This window comes from Poromitra crassiceps (genome assembly GCF_964638095.1).
Source record: "Poromitra crassiceps genome assembly, chromosome: 12".
Lineage (NCBI taxonomy): Eukaryota > Metazoa > Chordata > Actinopteri > Beryciformes > Melamphaidae > Poromitra > Poromitra crassiceps.
In genome coordinates this window covers 16,558,746-16,583,764 of record NC_139632.1, presented here as the reverse complement: position 1 = coordinate 16,583,764, position 25,019 = coordinate 16,558,746, and the positions used below count along the sequence as shown (strand labels likewise).

The 25,019-nt window shown below is 44.2% G+C and overlaps 1 protein-coding gene across 1 annotated transcript in view; it reads left to right on the top strand.

The window, feature by feature from the left end:
- Positions 1-25,019, top strand: part of sbno2b (strawberry notch homolog 2b) — an 85,795-nt gene continuing 60,776 nt past the window's right edge. The window contains exons 1-3 of the mRNA XM_083647847.1: positions 1-125; positions 20,242-20,468; positions 21,873-21,961. Coding sequence (XP_083503973.1) covers positions 20,361-20,468; positions 21,873-21,961 — 197 coding nt within the window. The 5' untranslated portion in view covers positions 1-125; positions 20,242-20,360. The remainder of the gene's footprint in view (positions 126-20,241; positions 20,469-21,872; positions 21,962-25,019) is intronic.

The following is a 25,019-nucleotide window of genomic DNA, read 5'->3' as shown; positions in this document are numbered from 1 at the left end:
GGAGAAAACAACTAGGAAGAATAAGTTGTATAAAATTCCTTGTTTCTGTTAATTTGACGCGAGTGTTCGTTTAAAATCACCCAGTGGACGCTGAGATTGGATTAAGAATAAGTAAAACGTTAATGGTAAGTGTATTTCAATGATATTTTATAACCAAGCGACACATCGGCAATTACCTTTCTACAAGATGCGTTCTAGACAGCCTCTCCTAGGCGCACACGTTTCCTACGACGGAGTACGCCGGTTCTTGGGCGATTTCCATCTGGGAAATGTAACGTTATCGTACCGTTAGGATGAGTCGAGACCGAGGAAAGCTAGGTTGTGTGGTCAGATATATCAAATGAAGAGACATAGAGGCAGCTCTCTACATTATGGCACACAATGAAGAAAGGGCAAGTAATTGCTAGTTAGCTATAGTGTTCTTGATAGCATTGCTATTATGATGCAGGCTTGCAAAAAATGATCACGCTACTGAAGCTAACTTGGCAATCTAATGTGATATATACATTAAGATTTCTTCTCTGACTCAATTCATCAAAGCATTTCTTTAGTCAAATAGATAGTGATGTAGCGTTAACTAACTCCATAGCCTAGGCAGGCAGACCATTGACATACAAAACGAGCGTACCCAGAGTCAGAAAACAGCTATGAGCTATGCTAATCTGGCTAGCGCAAATAGCGATCAGAAGTAATATGGTATTACCAAACTACATGATACATCTTTCGTATTATGTGATTATGTTACTGTGAAACTGACTTGAACAAATCAGAATTTGTTCGTAGCCAACCTTAGCATGCTCGCTAACGCCAGCTAAGGTTATCCTTTGTCGTCCTCGGCGAGCTAACACTCGTAGCCAGTAGCGCTATGGAGAGCTTTAGCAGCCTTCCTTTGTGCTGTGCTGCTGACCAGTGTGCTCATCAACCTTTCCGAGATGCCAAACACTTGGGAAAGAATGTAGAAGTCGTCAACATAGCTAACAAGTTATTGATTGTTTGGAAACGTCGTGTAAATCGTGTGATTTTTTATCATGGCGGGCTGTATATGTGTGTATGCTAAAACTTGGACTGAATCGGTCGAATGAAGGGAATCATTCGAACCTACCGTTTTAGCGAAAACTCACTGCTCACCTGAGTCCGGCTAGATAGAACCACTGTAGTTCTCCTTGTTAAGCTATTTTACTAGGTATAGGTAGCGTTAAAGTTAACGTTATAGTTGTCAGTCAACTACCGAGGTGATAGTGATGTTTTTTCTAACCAGCTCAAATAAAGAATCTAGTGGGTGAAAAGTCCAGGAGCAGAGCAGTCCACTTTCTTGGTGCCATCAATGCACTACAAGAGCAGCCAACATTTTGTGCACATCACTTGTCTTTGTGTACTTCAGTGGACTCTTTTCAGGGATGCAACAGCACTTAAGTGATTCGAGTTGTTTTGTTTCTGTACTGGTATCTCATTTTTTTCACTCTCCATGAGTTTGCATCCCTGCTTTTTAGCTTTCCATATGAATGCATCGGTTTATTGACATGTAGCCAGCACACTAGACATTTGAGTCTCGGTGCTGTTTTAAAGGCCTGCCTGTACTTGTACAGAGGGGGGATTCATTGTTGTACTGAGGCTGGTTATAGTCTACGTTTCTTACACAAGGAGAACAGAGGGTAGACAGACACGCCACTGAAGCTCATTACGCTTGTACGTTATGATAGAAAATACACATTGCCCCAGAAATGTTGGGAAAGCTCTCATCAATTACGTGACGCATAAGCCAAAAGTCTTTGGGACATTTTGAGGAGATGCAGAGGAGTGGATTAGTGACCAGTCAGAAATTAATAAGAGCTCGAACAAAGCTGTCTCCTGTTTTTCTCTCCTGCAAAATCCACCCTTCAGATTCCAGTGTCTTTATTGCCTGCAGCCCTTGACATGGTTGCCATGGTGGCTGGCTATTTTTCCACTTATGTCATTTCCCTTTTGTTGAAGGCGACTATTTGCTGATTGTGAAGTGAATGACAACAAGCCATGTTTCTCTACCAGCTTCCTGTTAGTTGAGTGCTCTTACTCCTGGTGAGGCGGTCAATGGCCTTGGTGTCATTTGCTGTCTTAATTCTTCTTGCAGCCTGATTTTTCTCTCTCCCCCGGCGTCTTAATAGACTCTAACTGCAACAGACAGGCTGTTTAACTATTGGAGTGTCAGGCAGAAATACAAGCTAAAAAAACACAACCCCCGCCTCTTTCCTCTCCCCTGGCCTGTCCACAGCCCAGAGCAGCACAACTGCTGGATCAATAGACGCCTGTTCTCAGTGGCAACATAGGGACTTAGGGAGAGAAAAATGCCTTGAGCTTATGATGTACTTTTTTGTCTTGTTAACTGAAATAAATGGGATTCATGAAAATAGCTTTGCAAATTTAAATGTAGCCGAATATAGCCTATTTGCTTCTTTTTTTGGCAGTAATCAAGACAAACTGGAGAGTGCCAATGTTTATTGATGTGCTTTTCACAATTTGTGTAAAGGCCTACTACTAGTGCAGCAATCCAAGAACTTGTTAGTGGTCGGGGGGGTTACATTTTCTTCAAGAACAATGCCTATGTGTTCACGTGCATGATTGTGCTGCTCAGTTTACTCCCCTCAAGCTCCCTACGGTGTCAGACGATCAATTCCTGCTTGGCCTGCTTAGAATAGACCCTGAGGGGCACGACCCACGGATCTGTTGGTGTTGCTGTGTTTACTGCCTACAGGAGCAGTAAGGACGGTGCACAGGAGGTACCGGCGGGGGGGATGCCCCGATCCATGCCTCACCCCTATCTCTCATGCCCCCTGCACTCTGTGACATGGAGATGTGGTGTTCCGCTGTACAACACCTCCACTTTCTGTTGCTCCCTTCCCCTCTGCCTCTCACTGCTTCTCTTCCCTCTCCTATAGAGAGCCAAAGTGAACGTCACTTCCTGCTTCAGCAGCACTGTACCAGAGATTTTTATCTGTCATTTATTCTCCCATAGACATTTCATAAAATGCTTATAAAAATAGTTTTACTTGTTCAAACCAAACGGTTCAGATCTATTTAGAAACAGGAGAGACCACATAACATTTCACTCAGACCAAAACGTTGAAAAATTGCGATTTAAAGAAAATATTTTTTCTATGTTTGTTTTGGTCAGAGTGAAATGTTCTACGGTCTCTCCCGATTCTAAATATAGCTGAACCGTTTGGTTTGACCAAGTAAAACTATTTTTATAAGCAATTTACGAAATGCCTATGGGAAAATAAATGGCGGAGGAAAATCTCTTACAGTGCTGAAGCAGGAAGTGACGTTCACTTTGGCTCTATTGGTGTCAGTGATAAATCTCATTTATAGCCTGTGGGCTGATTGGAGTGAGAGTGAAAAATGGGGAGTGGAAGAGGGCGGAGCTAGTAGTAGTGATAGGGAGGGGGAGTGGGGGGCTAGGTAATATGGTTGATTTGGTCCCTGCGTTCCCAGAATCTGGCCTTCATTAGGTAATAGTTCAGAAATGTGGATGTTCAGTCAGAAGAGAATGAGAGGAGGAGTGACAGTGTTTGGAAATAAGTAGCAATAGTGTTCACTTTTACGCCGTCGAAAGACCCAAACTAGCCTGTTACGGCGCTGGGGGGCTCTTTTAGTCTCCCATGTCCCAGCTAGTAGTAGCCAGACCCGGGGGCTATGTGGATCTCTCCCAAACCACATAAGAGCTGTGTAAGAGATGATTGAAATGCAGGAGAGCATGCCATGCTCTGGCGTTCCTCAATGCTCTGCCTTTCAGTTTGCTGTGGAAAAAGTGTGTCAACATCCTTCTGAGAAAAGCAAACATTGTGATTTCAAAATGGGACTGATCCAGGAAGGAAATATGAGAGAAATATTAATGGGCAGCCACATTGATGGATGACTTATGAATACCATGTGTCTCATTGTTTCAGCTCAGATATATAACCAGCCCTACGTGATTTAAATAATAATGATGATAATAATAATAATAAGAATAATAATGACATCTTTTGAGTCTACATTGCAACCTTGTAAACCAAGGCTTATGTTACGGAGTGGTATACCTGGGGAAGTAGCGTGGGCGATATTTGCATATAGCATACATTCTAAGCACTCCCATGCGAGGCACCACTGAAATAGATCTTTGCCAATTAGCTGCCATCTTTCATATTCTTTCTCATCGCTTCATTCGCTTGTGAGTGCAATCTTAACACATTCACTGCCAGACGTTTTTTTTTTTTACTGTAGGTAGGTTGTGCCAGAGGGTTTTTTTGAGGATTCTGGCTCATCTTTCAAGACCCGAGGATTCTTTTCTGCTAAGATTTTGTGAACACACAATATCTCAAAAGAACTAATAGAATGTGTGCTTTCTCTGTCTAAAAGAGTTAGTTTGTAGAGTTAGTACCGTAGTTATGTAAGCATTAGCAGTTGAATACAGCATGGTTTCAGCGTCAGAAAAATTATTCAGAGATAAACGGCTTTTTGTGAAATTCGATAGAACAGTCACTTTAACCATTCATTTTTGGCATCAGTAAGACGTCAGACATCTAAACAATAGTTTTGAACAGTAATTTCCTCCATAACAGCAGGAAACCCCCCTCTGCTTCCAACTCCTCCCTCCGTGGGCGTTCTTCTTGGCTGCAGTGGCCGTCACAAGCTTGTCACCAGTCTCACTGCTTTGCTGCTGCTGTCCTGTGCCTGTCTGCGCGGCCGCTGTTTGAGGAAGTCTGGATGGACTTGCTCGCTTCTTGGAGTTTTGGTTGAGAGCTTTGATGAAGCTTTTGCGATTCTGGTCATATTTATGCTGCGTGTTTCAAAGTGTGTTCCACCTGTAATCTATTATGCAAATTTGCAATCCCGCATCGCCAGCAATCAGCGCGAAAACGAAAGCGTTTTCGCCAAATCCATTTTCATGAGAATGGCTGCTTTTTGCTTGCCTTCCTCTTAGGGATGTTCATTTTGAAAATTTTCCAAAATCGATAATCGGTGAAAATTAACGATCAATTATCGATCATCGATTTTATTAATACTTAGAAAATTTTCAATATTTTCAATTTTTTTTTTTTTTTTTTTTTTTACAAAATTAATGCCTATGGCAGAACATACCAAAGACAACGTGTTCTCCTCAATGAACTCTTTATTTCAATGTGTCTCCTCTCCAACACTGCTGTCCCCGGCGCATGCCGGTGTGAATTTCCCATGTTTAAAACAGTTTTGTTGGCACAAAGGCCTGTGCCCAGCCAGAAAACTAGAGACTATATGAAGCTCCACCTCACGTTAGTCGGCTGTGCAATGGAGTGGGGCGAGGAGGAACGAATTCCACCCAAACCTAGTCCAAAAAAAAAAAAAAAAAAAAAAAATTTTTTTTTTTTTAATAATTAAAAAATCGATCCAAATGCCACAGGATCGATTCCAATCCTTAACGATCGATTATCGATTTTCGATAATTGATGAACATCCCTACTTCCTCTAGTCAGGAGAGCACTGTCGCCACTTAGCTGGTCGGTAAAATAGATTATACACATTCTCTTCCTCCAATATTGGTATAGGAGACGTAAAAGGGGTTGATCGATGTCCCACCGTCAAAAAAAAAAAAAAAAAATTTTAAGCCGAGATATCTCGTCTTTGGCACTCAACGGTTGGATCCTGTAAGCCGAGATATCTCGTCATTGGCACTCAACGTGTTAATATCTCAACAAAGTCTTTTGTACACAAAGCTTTTGAGATCATTCTCGTTTTGAGATCATTCTGATTCTAGATAGACTGGTTTTGGGAGTAGTTATTTCCTTCCGATATGTAAATAAACACTAATCACAAGCTAAACATGGTGTGGTTTGTTATTGGCTCGTAGGTTTAGTTTACATTCTTTGGAGATTCTCATCTAATAACTAGGACTATTTGTGCTTGTAAATAGAAGACGAGCATTTTGTTATTTTTAATATCCAGCAGCTACAGTCTCCAGTAGACTAATGTCCTCCTTGTGTGTCTTTCCCCTGGTCCTTGCACAGGCATATGAGACTGGCTGCCTTGCAGCCTATGTTATGGTGCAATAAATATTTGGGTGGGGAATATATAATAATAATAATACTTGTCATTCTTGTTTTCCACTGGATTGACACTAACTTGACCCTTCGGATATTTATTTTAAATTGTTTTCATGGACAGAGAACATTTGTTCATTCATTACACAAATGGAACATGATGGAACATTATCTAGGTCTGCAGTTGACCTATTCCAAATCACAGCTGGTCATGGCCAATTCAGTTTAATTTGAACCCTGTGCCAAATCTTGGCCTGCTTTGTCCTGTGCTATTACACATTTGTGAACTGTGTCAGCTGTATTTGTCTTTCTTTAGTTGCCTTTGTCAGAGAAGGGTTCATTTGACCTCAGAAGGCACGGGCGACGGGCCGATTGGATTTTAAGTGTACTTTTCAAGTGACTTTTAGTCTTCGACCAATGCTCCCTATACCTGCCAGGGCTGTGTGGACCTGTGAGAAGAAGATTAAATGGATTTGAGCCAGAAGATGATGGTTTCACAATGCACAGACAGTCATCGCTGTAGTTTTGTCAGAGTTGGTATGAATCATTTGAACTACACAGGAAATTAAATTTCTTATGAAATTGGATATAATCAACGATAGAGTTCACTGGAAGTATGATTTACATGTTGATAAACGCAGTAGCAAATTAAAGGTACAGTGCAGTGCACACTGCTGGGATCACCCTGCAGGGCTGCTATCATGGCTCACACTGTGTGTGTGTGTGTGTGTGTGTGTGTGTGTGTGTGTGTGTGAGTGTGTGTGCAAATGCTGTCCTGATGGTCAGGATTTTTCATTTAACTGCTCTCAGCCCGATGCAGCCGTCAAGGTACTAGTCACAGAGTGTGGATGCTGGATATTATCTTTGCGATGAAAAGTTAATTTATTCAGGTGGGCTCATCACGTTGTAACGTAGCGGACCTCTCTCCCTGTTTATATACTGCTCTCTGAACAAGCCCGTCAAGGTAAGCTGTGTATCCATCACTGCTGCCTGCTACTTCATATAAACAAACACGTTGAATTGACTTGAACACTTGTAGGCTACTCGCATTGGGTTGAAATGAGGAAAGAATGTCTCCGTTAGTTTCTTCTTCACCCTACATTTTCACAACACAAGCTCTCAGCTCCACGGCTCACTGTCTGTGGCCGCTGGTGTTGGGTGTTTGAAGGTGCGTTTTGTTTGTCGCGCGGCGCGTGCTGGAGTTGTGGACTAGAGTTGACCATGTTAATAAGCACAGTGAGTGGCCCGAAGGACCCCGCCCAGCCAGGAAACTAGAGGCTGTCTCACGAAGCTACACCTCGCTTTACTTGACTGAGATTGCATGAAGTGAATTTGGCATGTGTGTCACGGTCACCAGAGGACAAATAATCTACCGCGGCAAGCTTGATTGGTGGAGCTCGCTGTATATGATCGTCTGTGATTGGCGGAGCACGCTGGGTGCTAGTTCACCAAGTGAAATATCTCTGGCTAGGCTACTACGAACGTAGGCTACAGCTTGCTGAGTAAAGAGCTCAAACCGCCACTGAGTGACTGGTATAATATTCCATCAACTATCACGAGCCACGCTGCTTTCAATACACGCACCCGTTTTGTAATCTGTCGCCTGGTTCGTTCACATTAAAGCACGGAAATAACGTTAGCCATGGAGCTAATATAGCTGTAATGCTGCCGTTCAAGATCGCTGGTCCCGCCCACTGTCGCTCAGAGTGCTCTCACAATTGGCTGAAACGCGCTCTCATCCGCCAATCTGATTGTCCGGATTGGATTATGGGATGAGTAGTTCCTTCGCTCTTACAATATAATATGTACCCACCCCCCATGTTTTTTCAACTCTGAATGAAATATTTTATGGTCATGATTCTCTAGCTGGCTGATTGACTTGGTTTCAGGCTTAAAACTCTTTAGATAAGGATTTTTCGAAAAGCGATGGAGAAAAATTAATGGTTGAAATTCTCTTCCGGAACCAACGGTGACGTCTATGATGTCACGTGACTGTTGAGCTCGATAGTCTGCGTAGTTTACCAACTACGACTAGTTGTTGTGGTATTGTTCAAGACAGAGTGTGACAGACAGCATCCTCAGTTGACCCAGTCACCCAGCCAGCCCTCAGGCAAAGCCCGCAGTTCAACTGAGTGGAGCTGGCACAGGCAGACACAGACAGGCCCCTTGACTCTGGCCATGTGGCGCAATATTATTCTCACCCCTGCCAGTGAGGTGATGTTGATCAGAGTACTATCTGGATTTGGAACCCAGGCAGGGTAGAGTTCAGAACACTTGATGGAAACCTCTCTCACAGGATACGCACATTCCTGTTTATTTTAACAGCACCCCAAATAATAATGACCCTATAAATAGCAGTGTTTCCTGGTGAATTATTTTGTAGATTTAAGGGGCGGAGGTAATTTTGGTTCAGAGTTGGTTTGCTCCGGGACGCAGTCCAGGATAAGTTCCCAGTTTTAGGCAACATATGTTTACATTGGGGAAAGATCTTAGCTACACACACAGACGTACTACTTTTACCCATATTTGATTGTTTTTCTATTGTCAGGAAACACATTGTGGGTAGAGTTAGACAATCAAGAAGACCAGAGCAAAGTGGGGCCTGAACAAGAATTTTCTTTGTATTTACATTTTCTGGCTGTGGGACCAATTTTCCAGCTGTGGGGGCCCGCCACAGCTAAATACAGAAACAGCCAATAGTCTTATAATGTCTTTTCAAACTGGGCATAATTGCAGCTACATTTGGTGCAGTCCAATTCAGCAGCCCAGATCTTTGCCTGCTGCTGCCCTGTTTTGTGTGATGCCGAAATGTGCATCTGATCACTTTGGCCCGGCCGGCGTTCTGACTGGCTCTCTGAATAACCACGGCTGACTGGGGGCTCTCTGGGCTCTGGGAGGCAGGGAGCCAGCAGCCTCAGATCAGCAGCAGAATCTGTCTGGGGGTCAGAGTGGGTGAGAGGCAGCAGCGGGACGCCACAGGCCGGCTCTGACAGGAGGGAGGGAGAAGGAGGGATGGACACAGGGAAAGTAGGCTAGCTTGGGCACAGCGGAGACGTCCAGGCAGGCAGACATACAGTGGTCCAGCACCGGGTGACTCGAGAGAGAGGGCTTGTGATTGGAAATAGAGCAAGAGTAGGCTAACACTGACAGAATAGAGACACATTAGTGGCGAGTGGAAATAAGCCTGGGGTGGGCTATATCACTGAGCATAGAAGGGCAGTGAAAGAGAGTGAACACACAGAGAGGAGATTGGGAGAGTGATTGAAATGGAGAAAGACCTGTCCTCCACCTTAGTGCTGATGATGGATATCAGCACTGACACGGTATCACTTGGAGAATATGAAGGGCCAACCAGTGTAGGAAACTAGCCAGGGGCCAGGGCAAAAATGCCCCGAGAAATCTCAGAATGCCCCCTTAAAACCGTAAACAAGGGGCGAAAATTGCCCCCGAGATTTCAATAATTTTGTTCATTCATAAATTCATTTAATTTCCAATTTCATTCATTTATTTTTTCCTCTAAGCCTTTTGCGTAGGGATGCATGATATATCGGCAATCATATCAGTATCGGCCGATGTTAGTCATTGTTATTATTTATTTATTTGATCACCCCCCGTTTTTCTCCCAGATTGTACTTGGCCAATTCCCCCTGCTAGGCTGTCCCGGTCGTTGCTCCACCCCCTCTGCCGATCAGGGGAGAGTTGTGGACTAGCACATGCTTCCTCCGATACATGTGAAAGTCGCCAGCTGCTTCTTTTCACCTGACAGTGAGGAGTTTGATGGGCAGGCCGCAGGACGTAGTGTGTGGGAGGATCACGCTATTCCCCCCAGTTCCGCTCCCCTCCGAACATGCCCCCTGACTAACCAGAGGAGGCGCTACTAGTGCAGTGACCAGGACACATACCCTTAATCCGGCTTCCCACCCACAGACAAGGGCCGATCCTGCCTGTATGGACGCCCGAGTCAAGCCGGAGGTAACATGGTGGCTTGAAGCTGCGACCCTTGTGTTGGTAGGCAGGGAATCTACCTGCTACCGCTACACTACCCCAGACGCCCCTGAAAGAAATACATTACTTTTTTCAAATTCCATGTTTACATGCGTTTCTCAGTACGTACAAAATTTGATTATAATAGAAACTTGTTTTTACTCGGATCATATCGGCCAAAATGCTCATGAGGGTGCAATGCTGCATTTGCGCAATCAGTAAATGTTCTCAAAAATGGCCATTTCCATCCTGCCTTTGGAATTGCGCACATTGCACTATATAAAAGCCAGCTATTGTCTGTTCACCTAACTAGCAGTTGAACCAGAGCAATGACGGCATAGAGAGCCACATTCAGTCAGCATGTACGTAACGTCATGTCATCATCCTGACCTTCTGTCTGTCCTGAGGAAACAAGATGACAGAGGAAAAACGGGCCAAACAGGCAGTTAAGTGGATCTTTCTCTTTGATCTAGGCGAGCTTTGATCTATTTCTGCTGCTGCTGGTGGTGGTGGTGGTGGTGGTAGAAGTGGGGATACAGTAGATGGGTTAGCTGCTCCTAGCGGAGTGTCGTCAAGCCACCGTAAACCATTGTTTGTGATCTTTTTCTTCTCCTCTGCTCTTCTGTGCGGCGGCCCTTTAGCGTAGCTAATTGCCAAACTCTTTCTCTTCTGCCCCCGCTGGCTGCCTCACCTTTCTTGCCTCTAGCTGCTCTCGCACCGTCTCTGCTCGAGTGTCCCTTTCTTCACTTACACCACAACAAAAGCCTCCTCTCAGCCACACGGCCTCTATGAAGTTCCCCCTTTGTGGAGAGATCACTTTAAAACGTGCGGTATGTAATTTCCGGCCGCTAGGGGTCACTCTCCTCTCAAAACAATGACAAAGGTCGTGTGTTGTTGATGACACCACAGCCGCAAGGAATTGTGGGATGGCAGCATTAGCCGCGTTAGCTTGCTATCGGGGGAAAACGCATCTTCCTTTCTTCAGCAACCAAGCAACGGATTTTTCATCACTTATTTTATTGAAAGGTGTGACTGTACTTGCTAACAAGCTAATGTTTTGGTCACCAGAGACCCCAGAGAAGCTTCATTTAGCCTACGTGGGGCAGAAAAAAGCAAGAGGTCCTGAGCGCAAGCTGTGTGCGCTGGTGTTTTGTGTCCCCGCTCCTCCTTCAGTAGGAACGTTTCTCCTCGGTTCCTTTTAGCAGCGTTTTCGAGAAAGAGGCGATGACGTCATTTACAATGCGATCATGTGAAACGCTCCGTGTCTTTGAATAGAATTGAGGTTTTCTCTACGTCGGAACATTGTTGAAAACGATGACATAGATCTACTCCATTTTTAGATCATTTAATGTAATAATCTTACTTAAGTTTACATATTGCATCTTAAATGTCTCGATCAGCTGGTGTTTGTGCTAAGCGTGATATTCATCATCAATGCAGCCAAGATGGCGCTTAATAGCCACTTGGAAAAGGCTTGATAAGCGTCTAGTTAAAATGAATCGTTATCCCTGAATCTATGAACCACCTTGCCTTTCAGACGGGACCGGATGGATGATCATTCGAAATGAATGGCTCTTTTTTCCGCTCGTGTTCCTCTGTGCTGCTGTCCTAGTCCACAGACGAGCCCGCTTGATAAATATTTGAACGGGGCGAAATGCAATAACAACAGGCTCTTAAAACCCAATTTGTTTCCATTTCCCGGCTTTTGATAAGACGGCAGATTTGGTTACGCAGTCATTTGATCATTCTGCTCTTCCCCCGTGTCCTGCTTTGTCACTCAGCTGTTCACAGTTCTTTTATGGGCCTGTCTGTAACACTGGATGGACATTTTGTGTGCAGGACAGGCGGGGGGGGGGGTGATGGGTAGATAGCGGTAATGTCTATGTCTTTCCATGTATGTGCTTAAAGATGTGTTCATGGTGCGCGTGTGTGTCTGTGCGTGCGTGTGTGCACGCCTTTGTGTTGAAAAAGGTGCTGATTAATAATGCATGTTGTTCTGAATGACAGAGCCCTGTGTTTCCCAGGGAAGTAACTTGTTCCTTTTATGAATATTTAATCCCAGTAACTAATGAATCCAGCGGCAGTCGGAGGCAATCATAACCAGGTAACAGCCCCCCTGCTGCTCTGCTAGAAAGCAGCAGGGCCCTGATCGTTACTAACTAGCGGTTACTGGTTAATATTTGGGGGGCAGATTTTGCCCCCATGGTCTAAAAAAATGGGGGCATTTACACAATTTTGGGGGCACTTGAAAAAAGTATTTCCTGCTAAAAGTGTAGTGTGGACAACAGCGCACTGTTTGTGTGTTCTTCGTCATCTTCTTCTGGCAACCAGCTTGCAGGTGTTGAGTGTGTATTAGAGATGGAAATTAAATAATTGAATGACAAGAAAATTATAGAAATCTTGGGGGCAATTTTTGCCCCTGGATCGTGGTTTTTAGGGGCATTCTGAGATTTCTTGGGGGCATTTTTGCCCTTGCGCCTGGCTAAATTCCTACACTGGAGTCAGATTGTCATGAGTGACTGTGGCACATTTGAATGAGTGTTTGTTGTCAGTTGGTTTGTCAGTACTGAAGACAGATGCAGAGAACTGAAGGACAGGACCACATACCAAAGGTTTGCCTTGACTAGGCAGCAGCACGGACCGGTTTCCGATTTCACAGTATACCTCAGTTTGAAAAAGTCACAGTTCCGAAACCACTAATATTTCTTGTCATACCGTTCTGATGGTATTGTCTGTTTTTCTCTGCCATTGTTGCATTGGCACCGCTGTTAGCACCAGCTGTTAGCCGTTAGCTATAGGTCGCTGGCTGACAAGAGTCTCGACGACACACACACAAACACACACATGCATTTCACCAACAACATAACGTTACACCGCATGGTGAAACGCTGTGTTAGGACGCGTCGTGACAGCAAGCAAAACAACATGTAGGACCGAGTTAGCTTTACTGCTCAGCTGCTGGCTGTAACAGCCTCTGTTGAATTTCCACCGTGCTGCTGTCGCCGTCAGCTGCGCCTGTGGCCTCGTGCCTACTATGACCGAATAAACACCCGGACGATATACAGAACAACAGCACTTCCTCTCGCGTGATAATGCTTAAATACCTTTTGTTCAATGGCAAAAAATATTTTCTTTTCTTTTAGTTTTTTACCCAGAGATCTTACAATAACATATTTTAGAGGTGCGCTACATGGTGAAACCATAGTATTTTTGCCTAAGGTTATCATACTTTCAAAATCATGCCTAGCCCTGTCTCGTGTGTGTGTGTGTGTGTGTGTGTGTGTGTGTGTGTGTGTGTGTGTGTGTGTGTGTGTGTGTGTGCGTGCGTAATGTAAGTGCACGTGTTTAAATGTTACAGCTCTGTTACTTCATACTTCGTATCGGCCACCCTCTCTTTTTCTGTGATACTGTGTGTGTTTCCTGACCTCCGAGGAGGGGTGTAACGATACGTTTTTAACAACGATACATACGCGGTTGCGATACGATACAAGGACGGTATTGGCTCATTTAGAGCGATACGATACGATTCAATGACTTGAAATCGATACAGTAACCTTTTTGTGTAACAATTAAATAGAGGCCTTGCATGGAATGTTTGTGTAGTTGTATTTCTTCCAGTATGGCTGCTGCATGTAACCATTGGTAACCACTTTCAAAAGAAAACGCCTAATTTCTATGTAGTGGTAGAGTAGGTGAAACACTGTAAATGCATGATAGTATTCCACTGTGACTTCATGTCACGTCATGGGGGGGAGACAACAGAAAGCAGGACTATGGTCATGCAGCTCCTATATTATTCTATTATTTATCCCTAGCTTGTATTTGTTTACCTGGCACTTCTCTGCCATGCATTCATTGTAGGGAGTCTAGGGACACAGACAGGCACTTGTAAGGGACATTTAGCAAAACACTTAATTGTGTGTAAAATGATACAGTAAAGGAAACTGGCCTTATCCCATCAAGTGCACGTGGGTATGCAGAAAGAATTTGTGAGTATGAGACCATGCATAAATGCTCCACATTTGTGTGTGTGTGTGTGTGTGTGTGTGTGTGTGTGTGTGTCCATGAGCAAGACTGCACACACACACAGGGCAGGATGGTGGTCCTCCTCGTGAGCGTTGGTTGATCCGTGACTTAACGGCTTAAGGAAGTCACACTTCCCTGGATGACTTCCATGTGCTCCGGCAGGCACTGACAGTCAGCGAGGCCACCATCACCACCACCACCAGACAACCTCCAGCGTCATCATCGCAACTGATGTTGCTCGTACGTACGCACATGTCCGGGGTCGGGATGCTGCAACCAACAGCAGCAGGCTAAACGCACATCTTGTGCTCTTTGAAGTGACAGAAGCGTGCCGCTCGTTAACCTCTGCCTGGCTGGCAGACAGGCACACACAGAGTGAGTCACACAGCCTCCAGTCTGCCACAACACAGGGAGGGAATACTGTTCCCAACAGCACAGTATGCCTCCAAATATCACCATGTTTGCTGCCCTACTTAATGCACGGTCTGACCTTAGTCCAATCGGTAGGGTTAGGTTTGCTTATATATATATATATATATATATATATATATATATATATATATATATATATATATATATATATATACCGGTATATATATATATATAAAGATTTTACAATTGTAGAAAATTGGGTGGCCTTTGTGTGAGGCCACCCAGAGAGAGACACATGGGGGGGAGGGGTCTACCAAAACCAGCAGTCGCCTCTGAAGCAATTAACAGATTAGGCTGCTTGAGAGAGACACACACACATGCCCACGCTGAGCATCCATATATCCCTCCCTGTCCCTGCACCCCCCCCACCTCTCCCTCCCTCCCTCTCTCTCAAACACCTACTGGCCACTGCAAACTTTCAACCTCTTCGTAACAAAAGGTCAGGATTTCTCCAAATGGTTCCGGGCCTGCACTCCCCAGAGAGGAGTAGCCGTTTTGCATAGACGTTGCGCTAAATCCACATATCGACTAGTAACTAAACGGAATAATAAGACAAATAGTCAAGCATGGGTAGAAAAGGTATTTCCTCCCTTGGTTGTGTGCGTGCTATTTTCGCTGAGTGAATGACCCCCCTCAACCCCACACCGTGTTTTGTTTATGCTCTCACCATGCGCCACATGGGGCATGTCTCAATCGCACTCTCTCTTAATTTCCCTCTTTTCGTCTTCCCTATCTCCCACCCTCCCCTCGCTGTCTCCACCGCTCCCTCTGGCCCTCTCTGCAGGGCTCGGTGCTCTGCCCCTCTCTGCGGAGCTCTGTGTGCTCTGCCCCTCTCCGCGGAGGTTAGCGCTCGCTAGCAGCAAGTTTTTCCTGTTTTCCGGTAATGAGAGGCCTTACAGGAAGGGGACATCTGGGACTACTCTTATAATGATCAGTATCGATTGTCCTCAGAGACTTGCTTGGGAGAGGGGGGGGGGGGGGGGGGGGGGGGGGTGGTGGTGAGGGGGCGTTGGGAAGACCGACACCTCCCTGTTGCTAGGAGACACTAACCGGTGGTTGGCACGGCGATGGGTTGGTAGTGTGGGAAGAAGATGCAGGAAAAGAGATGTTGGCTACTGGGAGTCGATCCCAGAGAGCAAGGAGGTATGATGGAGTGAGAGAGGGCGCTTCACTGAAGCTAATGAGAAGACCTGAGATTGTTATTTTGTCAGTTGTCACACTCAGCATCTGTCAGCGATGAAATCATTCCTCTCTGCTGACGACGAGTTATAATCTCTCCCAGACCACCCACTCCCCATGAAAACACACACACCCCTCGCAAGCTATATAGCGTATCAACTGTCACACTCGCTCTGCTCTAGCTACATCTAGGCTGTTGATCATCAGTTGTTTCATCTGCAGCCCCCTGAGAAATCATAAACGGGGGTCTCTCATGTCACATGAATATATTTCCCCAAGTGTGTTCCGAGACCACCACCACGGGCCTGTTTTGCTTCTGTGAGCTTTTGACCGAGGATGAGCTCGACAACATATGTGGCGAGATATTTGAGAGGCTCCCCTGCTTTCCGAGGCTGGAACGTCCTCAGGGTGTTGTTGTTCTGCGAGCCGCACAAGGCCTCCATTCACACTCTGAACGCCCTGATCTGCCTGGCTTTCCCAGGCCTTTCCTCATCTGATCTTCACCCTACATTTACAGACAATATCCAGTATCCTACTGCCCCCCCCCCTCCCAATATAGACCGGCCCAAAGGACCTCCTGCCTTGTATGGCTGGATAGGTTGCTGCTGTCTGGTTCTTTTCACCGGGCTTCCTCCACGTATGATTAGTTGTAGCGATATCGCACCGGCAGCCTGGGAGTAAAATGGCCTCCCTTTGTATGTGTGGCTGAGTGGCGAATATGTTGGGTCAGGTCTCTCCCCTCACACGCACACGCGCACACGCACGCAAAGACACACAAAGGCCTTCTTATTTAGACCCTCATGAACTCCATAAGGATTTACTACCTCAGCGTTGTCCCCGGTGGACACGTATGGCCTATGTTCCAGATTGGGGGGGAGAAAGAGGCGGGGGGAAGAATGGAGGCAGGGAGAGCAGAAGGAAGGTAAGGGTTTGATTAGTGTGCGGAGAGAGAGAGAGAGGGGAGTGTGATCGACGTTACACAGACATGCATTGTGGAGTGATGAGAGGTCGGATTGATTCGGCGGTCAGACTGGAGAGAGACGTTGGAGGTGTGTGTGTGTGTGTGTTGCATATTTGCTAAAGCTTAGAGTCTAGAATTTAGGGGGGGAGCCAAATACAAATACAATATTTGGAAAGCACAAATTTTGTGTTTTTTCCCCAAATACACATATTTAAAAAAGTATTTGTTTTTGGGAAGAACAAACAGCATTACCTACCAGGTAACAGCGCGCAGATCAGGGCTCGTAGCGTGTAGGTTACATCGCTGTCTCCATCTCCTCTCTGCTGTCTATGGATAGCTGCAGGTCTGTCTGGTGGAGCTGATATTTAGCTGAGGGGTCACTGGTCAGTGCAGGTGTCCGTGGTCTGCGAGACTGGGGTTCAAGAGACCCACTGTGGGAACCCTCCTTTGTGAAATAGTTTATTGAAGGACACTTATTTTAACACCTTGATATCCTAAAATTGGAAGTGTAATAAAAAGGATTGTTACTGTCGTCTATTTCCACTTTTATTCGAATACAAGTACAAACAATTTTGCTGCCTCAACAAATGCAAATGCAGGGCTTCCTGCAATCTGCACATCCATAACTGCAGTTAGTAATGCTTTTAGAGATCAAATCACTGGTTTGTCTAACGATATATATATATGTCTGAGAACCAGAAACGTATTTGTTGTCGTTGTTTTTGATCATACAGAGCACACTTCTTCTAATTACTATTTCCATGAAATTATGAGTGTTAGGCAGCAAAAGTACAGAGTAGACTGACAGCTTCTGAGTCGGCCTGGGTAATTTCCCCCCCGTGTGAAACCATATCAGAAGATTTGCAGGTCATTATAGTCAGTTCCCCAATTACAGGGGAGCACTATGGGACAGATTAAATCATTCAAGTGGTCATGTTACATGTTAGCCTTTAAATTGTTCATTATATTCCTCATTCATTTGACCAAAATAGAGAACATCTAGTCTGTAATGAGTGCTATTTTAAGAATAATTTATTTTGCCTACTAGGCGTACTAGCATTAAAAGTACTAATTGCTCAAGCATTTTATCATTAATTATATTTCAAAAGATAATGTTATTTTGGAATGAAACTAAATTTGTTCTTGATTCATTCAAGCTTTTATTATCACATAACAAAAGGCCAAGGGTTAATGATAACATTTTAAAAAGGACAAAACAGGAAAAGTAAAAAAGAAAGAAAAGAGGAATAAACAAAAGTAATAAAATAAGTGATAAAAGATATATCTTTGTTTGATATATCCTCTGCTAAGTAGGACTTTGCCATCACCCACATCTGAATGCATTTGCATGTGATCAGGGTCAGATAGCTGCTCAGTATGTTTGTAAGGTCAAGTTGGCTCAAAACCTGAGAGCCTCACAGGCAGGCACCAATCTCTAGTTACAAAGACTGTTGCAGCTGATTTTCCAATCAAACTGTAGGAAAATGAGCTCGCAAGAATCGCACTGTTCCTTTTATGACTTGTGGCGTGGAGCTGCTTCACTGACTCGGGCCTGGACTGTTATCCACTCTCTGATAGTACTGCTTGTGTCACTGTGCCAGTCTACCGGAGATCATCTATTCATCGAAAGAACATTTTGGGCTCAGCACAACCATGAAGCCCTTATTACAGAAACGGTTTTGTGAATACATTTAGAACATGTAACCTTTATTATAATGACTTATTCTTTTAAGGTTTTGCAAATACTTGTTCTCCCCTGTAGCTAGAGAAACTCATGGAGTAGCCTGCACTGTTAGGAGTAATGCCTGTTCAATGTAGAGGTCAACTAATTGATCGATTCGTTGGACTGATGAATTAGGCCCCATTAGAGTGCTTTGTGGTCAATAATTGGTAGATGTAACTGCTGATTATGACTGGTCACACTTTATGATGGTGGACGTTAATAATAGCGTTCAGCTTGAGTGAGTGTATGACATTTTGTTCCTTCCTGCCAAATGATTTAAGGACCACGACGGGACGTCCTTCAACTTTATTGTGGTTTCCGGTAATAATTCAATGCTATTTGCTTGTTGGCCACTTTGTCATATTGTATTACTATTTTCACTTGACCAATTAACAGAGACCAGAAAGTGCACACAATTAGTGCTGACAGTCTGATATATATCTTTCATAGTGAAAAGGACCAAGTTAAGCCACTTTAATTTAATTTTTTAATTTAATTTTAATTTAGTCTATTATGTTGTCATCTCTCTCTCTCTCTCTCCATCCAATGTTCCACTATATGTTAATCTTGAGCTGCTGTCCCTGGGCACCTGTCCATCTCCAGCCCAGGCCAGTGGTTTTGATAGTGGGCCTCCTACACTGAGTGTAATGACTTCTGTGATGGATGAGAAGCCTTCACATGCATACAGCTAATGAGAGCTGTCAGTCAGACAGTATGAGCTCACACTCTGCATTACCAATACACTCTGAACTCAACTACATGCTCTGTGCTGACAAAGGCAACTAGATGTTACAGACAAAGCAATTATTTCTCTTCATTGGTTCATATGTTAATAAAAAATAATTGGATTTAGCCTATGTTCAGTTTTTCAAATGAAAAATGGACACTGGCACTTTGAATAGCCTTTGGTAATAATGTGTGTAGCACATCTGTTGTGCAGTGTAGGGCGGGGCCTATTCTGTTGTGCAGTGTAGGGCGGGGCCTATTCTGTTGTGCAGTGTAGGGCGGGGCCTATTCTTGCAGCTTTTCTTGTGTTGAATTGATGTCTTATATTCAGGGCATGAGGCAACATTTTGGGGGCACTTTGAATATGGATGTTATCTAAATGAAGTGAGATACAGGCCACTCACTGATGTTTGTGGGCGGGGTATCCAGGTGGCTCACCTGGTAAACGCGTACCACTAAGGCTTAGTCCTTCGTGCGGCCGACCCGGGTTCGAATCCGACCTGTGGTCCTTTGCCGCATGTCATACCCTCGATCTCTCCTCACATTTCCTGTCTGCCTACATGCCACCCCCCCCCCCAAAAAAAAGTTCTCCTTGCTGATTTTCAGTTAGTCTTAAAGGAACACTCTGCCCATTTTCAACCACCTTTGTATCATTAGAACATCAGTAGTATATCAGAAAACTGTAAACGGTTTTGAAGTCTGTCATTTAATTTGACAGTTATTGAGTGTTAAAGTGTGGACCAGTGACATCACTGGTCCACACTAACTCAAATTAATAACTCATTAACTCAAATCAACTCTCAATAACTGTCAAACTAGATGAATGATGAATAGTTTGACAGTTATTGAGTTGATTTGAGTTAATGAGTTATTAATTTGAGTTAGTGTGGACCAGTGATGTCACTGGTCCACACTTTAACACTCAATAACTGTCAAATTAAATGACAGACTTCAAAACCGTTTACAGTTTTCTGATATACTACTGATGTTCTAATGATACAAAGCTGGTTGAAAATGGGCGGAGTGTTACTTTAAGTGTAGCCTTTGCTATACTTGATAGTTCTCACATTGTTATACACAATGGAAAACCTGTCTGCAACATTTCTGATGTCTCCCTCCCTCTCTCTCTCCTTTCGGCCCCTCTCCTCCTTTGTCTCTCGCCCCTCTGTCCTCCTCAGGTCATGGAGAGCGTTTGCCATTGCTAGAAGTGCTGACTGGGACACAGCCAGCTTGCGGGTGGTGGTCAGAGGGTGTGTAGCCTGAGTCAGCTGGTGGTCATGTGTGAAGCTGCAGTCTGATGCCCACCCTGCCCTCAGCGCTGGCCATGGACGGGGAGAACTACCTGCATCCAGAAGGCCCTCAGCTGGACAGCAGCTTGTTCCCGGTGGCCTCCTCTAACATGGAGGTATGCAGAGGTGTTTTTTCATGTGCCTTCATTGAGGTCCAACACTCATACTCACTTCCCTTCCCTAGGTCGTCATCTTCTTCTGATAGAAGCACCTCTGTACAGCATGCATGATGATCTATGAATGGAAGTACAGTTCTTCTTCTTTGATTGCATATCTGTGCAAAGACAACCGCCACTAGAGAAGCACCTTTTATCTCACAGCCCATCAGCTTGATAAGAGGCAAACAAGTCAAGTACCTTTAATGTATCTTCAGCTGATCTAATTTACCTTCAGTATTTCTAACTCAAGTGTCGCTTTAGGATTTGACGAGTAAGTTGATCTCATTGGTTTAAAATGAAAGAACCATTTTGAGTGCTGATGAAACATCGGAATATCTTAGCAGTCCTTTTAAACTGTTTATTCAAGTGTAGCACTAGAGTACCTAAAACAGTGTGGGTTTGCACACAGGATGTGACACTATGGTGCACCACAGCCTCTGCAGTGTGAAAGGCGAATCAGGTCGAACTGATTATTAGGCGTTTTGTCTTCGGAACTCTTCGCCGTCCGTCTCATGACCGTCGTCGTGTCGAATGGCTCTTCCACTCTCCCTGAACCCCACATCAACACTGGCCCCTATGCATTTACTATGTGACATCTGATGGTTTGATGTGTGACGTCTGCGGGGCATGACAGTCATCTAGAGATGTGTAACATACTGATAAGGAAGTGATTTCTCACACTGATAGTCTGGTAGTGAGTGCCAGCTGCTGATTTAGCATAAATATTAAGAGACTTTACTGTTTAGATTAGCATAAATATTAAGAGATTTTGACTGTTTAGATTAGCATAAATATTAAGAGATTTTGACTGTTTAGATTAGCATAAATATTAAGAGACTTGACACTTACACACTGCATCTAGTCATAAGTCATGAGTCAGCTTTTTTTCTGTCATCAATTGTAGGTGCTTTGTAGTTCTCAAGACCCTGCGGAGCAAATATATGGTTTGATTGAACCTTAATAGTGTTCTATGTCTTTTTCACTGTAGCAGGTGGTAAAATGCACTGGTCCGGTGGTGGTGATGGCATTTTTTGCACCTAATTTTGAAAATATCACAATGTTGATAACGGGTCAGGCCATTTCCACCTGGGGTTTTGTTGAAACATCACTAGACGTTGGAACATTATGAGTATGCTCTATTGCACTTGTATAGCCCTAATTCACAAGCATGTCTCAGAGGACTTCACAGAGAATATGTCTAGCTAAAGCTAGCTGACACAACAGTAACAATTCCCCTGAGACATGCTTGTGAATTAGGTGCTATACAAATAAACTTGACTCGCTTAGAATGTTCACAGTCATAATGTGTCGCGGTATCTTTTTCTCTTGTGTCACAGATTTGCATTTTCTTCTGTGTTCTAGAGTTCTATATTTGCCTCCTCTGGTTCCTGGGGATCCTTCTCTCAGCAGGGTGGATACAGCATACACTGCCCTATGCAATCTGGAAACCAGTAAGTTCATACACATGCACGCAAGCACACGCACACACACACACACACACACACACACACACACACACACACACACACACACACACACACACACACACACACACACACACACACACATGGAAATGAGTATTTTTCAATGATTATCTTATACACTGTACAGTATAGACATAGTGAAGTGACTTTGCACACAGCATACTAGTTCATAGAGGGTGGATTAAGGTGAAAGGTCACATGTTCAATCCTCTCTGCCATCTGCCTGGTCAGTGTGTCCCTTAGCAAGACACTGGCTCACTGCTTCTTAGTCACTCTGGATAAGGTCAATCTTAAAGTGTACATGCAGTGCTTCTTACTGCACCATCTTAACTCACGTTGTATCAGCATGTTGGGCTGTCCAGTTGATCACCTCTCATCCTCTTCTCTATAGAGCTGAACAGTCACGTGACATTTCTTGCCCCGGAAGAGAGTTCCCCGTTAATTTATCCATAGACATTTAGAAAAATCCTTGTATAACGAGTTTTGAGGCTGGAACCAAGCTAACCCCGTGACCTACTGAATCATGAGTTACCATAAAATATTTCAGTTGGAGCAAAAACAAACAGGAAAGACGGGGGCGGGAAAAAATCTTTTCCCCCGTTATTTTTTGTTCCGGCGCAATAAATGTCACCTGACATGACTATTCAGCTCTGTTGTTTATTTGTTTGTTGGTAAGCACCTGTTTTGGTCTCTCTAAAGCAGATTTGAAGCCACACTGTGACACAAGGAGCCGTGTCATTTACAGGAAAGTTTATATTGAACTGTAACTGTGTTCGCTAGGTCAGCGCTTAAACTGCCTGAAGGCAAATTACCATAGATGTATATTTAAAAAGAATCACCATTTGTGGCCAGTGATTGACACTGTTCATTTGGTAGATTCTGATGCCCATATCAATATGGCCAGATTGAGTGTGACGTTTAAATTGCCTTGAGAAGTAGCTAATGTCCTTTGAACCTCCTGATCTAATCTTGGGGTATATGGAATTGTTTGATTTTGACCGGTGCAAACACTTCTTTTCATCATACTTAATGAACTTAAAACAAATCTTGGTTGATTTAAGAGAATATTATGACACAATACCTAAAGGATTGTTCACAAATAGACTGACCTTTGTTGACCCATTGTTTTCGCATGGACACTGACACTTCTGTAATACAAGAATATTGGCCTGATAATGAACCACCAGTGATAGTCTATATTAATGTAGCTACATTTTCCCATATTCTTGTTCTTAGTGTTGTGCTTTTGGCTGCACACTACTGCTGGCCTCATCATGCTTTTGAAACCTGGGGGTGGCGTTCAAGTTCCTTTATTAGATCCCTTTCGTTTCCTGTCGCGGGTGGCCTGGCCATTCATCTGAAACATCTGGTAACCCGGCCCTGTTCCACGACCTCACTGTCCAATCAGGGGGGTACCCTGTGTATCCCTCTCCTCCCACATGAGGGCTGTGTGTGTGGATGTGTGTGGGTGGGTGGGTGTGACACTGGGTGTGTGTGGGTGTGTGTGTGACAGTGGGTGTGTGTGTGCTCACTCCTGTGTGTAATTCAAAGACTGTCTGCGTCTCTGCAAACAATATGAGTATGTAGGTGGACTTTGAGATCTCTGGGTGTTTGTACATCTGCATATCTGATTTGTGTTACCGGGTTTCCCCTGCATAATGGGTGAGAATGTCTAAGTCAAAAAATGCAACCACCCCATGCACTTAAAAGACAAGATGTGTCCCATGTTTCTAAGGCGACCGCTCAATTCAATCATCACACCAAACTAAGGTTGTGTTATTATAAACACAGCTCAGGAAGTGTTTGTTCCACTAGTCTGCGTGTGGTGTTTCTGTGGAAGTTCAGACAACATGACGTGAGAGCACGCTCTGTGGTTTCACTTCAGTCAAAGTGGAATTTGGTGGCATGAAGCCTGCTCCTTCAAGCCCCTCACCTCACTCTCTTTCTCACAAAGGACAGTTCTCATGATGTCATCACGAGTGTCTCTACTACGTGGCCTACTACACCAAGATGAACGTCTAATACGCTGTCTTTGATTGGTGGTGAAAATATTGTTTTGGGACTAAGCCTTTACTGTGCTGCGCAGGCTCACATCCAGCCAGAACAGAACCCTATGGTATGAATAAGGCATGCGTTTAACAGAGTTCTCTTTCTCTGTACTGACCCGGCGGACGAGGCGTCTTATTGATTCCCTTTAAACTTGGAGTGCTGTCCTTTTCGTTTTTTTGAATTAGACTTGTTTTAGGGATCCAGCACCCAGTTTACACAACCGGCTATAAGTAAGGAGTTGAGCGCGTTATTTCAGATTTTTTATGATCTATTGATTCCCCTCATCAGAATCAGGACTCCAGAGTTTGACAATTTGCTTCCATTTGCGAGAATTCTTCCCCTGTAGTGCTGTGTTGTTTTCTTTGCAAATAAACCCACCCAGGTGTCTGAAAGGAGAGAAGAAGAAAAATCAAGGAGTGTTTTGATGACTTAATTAAAGGCTAGCCCATTTCAGCATGGTAAAGTTGTTAGAGCGGTGTTCCGTGTGGATGAACACACGCTCTACCTCACCTCGCCCTGACAATCTTTTTTTCCTCCGTCTATTTCCATCATTCAGTTCAGTTGTTCTGAACTTCTGACATTCAGTCAGGTGCTTTTTCACGTGACTCATGACTGCGTTTACATGGACTTGAGTATCCCGGTTACTGTCAGGGTTTTGGAGTATCCCGTTCTTGTGTTTGCGCATGTAAACATCATATCCCGGTTTCAGAAACCTGGATAAGCCCTTATCCCGGTTTTGAGAAAGCCGGTTATGCTAGCTGGAGTACTCTGAAAGAACCCGGGATAGGGATACTGCTGCATGTATACACCTTATCCTGCTTTCTGACCGCAGCAGACTACCTGCGCAGGCACGGCTTCAGCCAAGTCTCACTTCTGGAGCGATGAGGAAATGGAGTTTTGTTGAGTTTTGTCTTTCGGTGATGAAAGAATTAAATGCTTGGCAGCTTAGATAGGAGAAAGCATCGAAATGCTGACC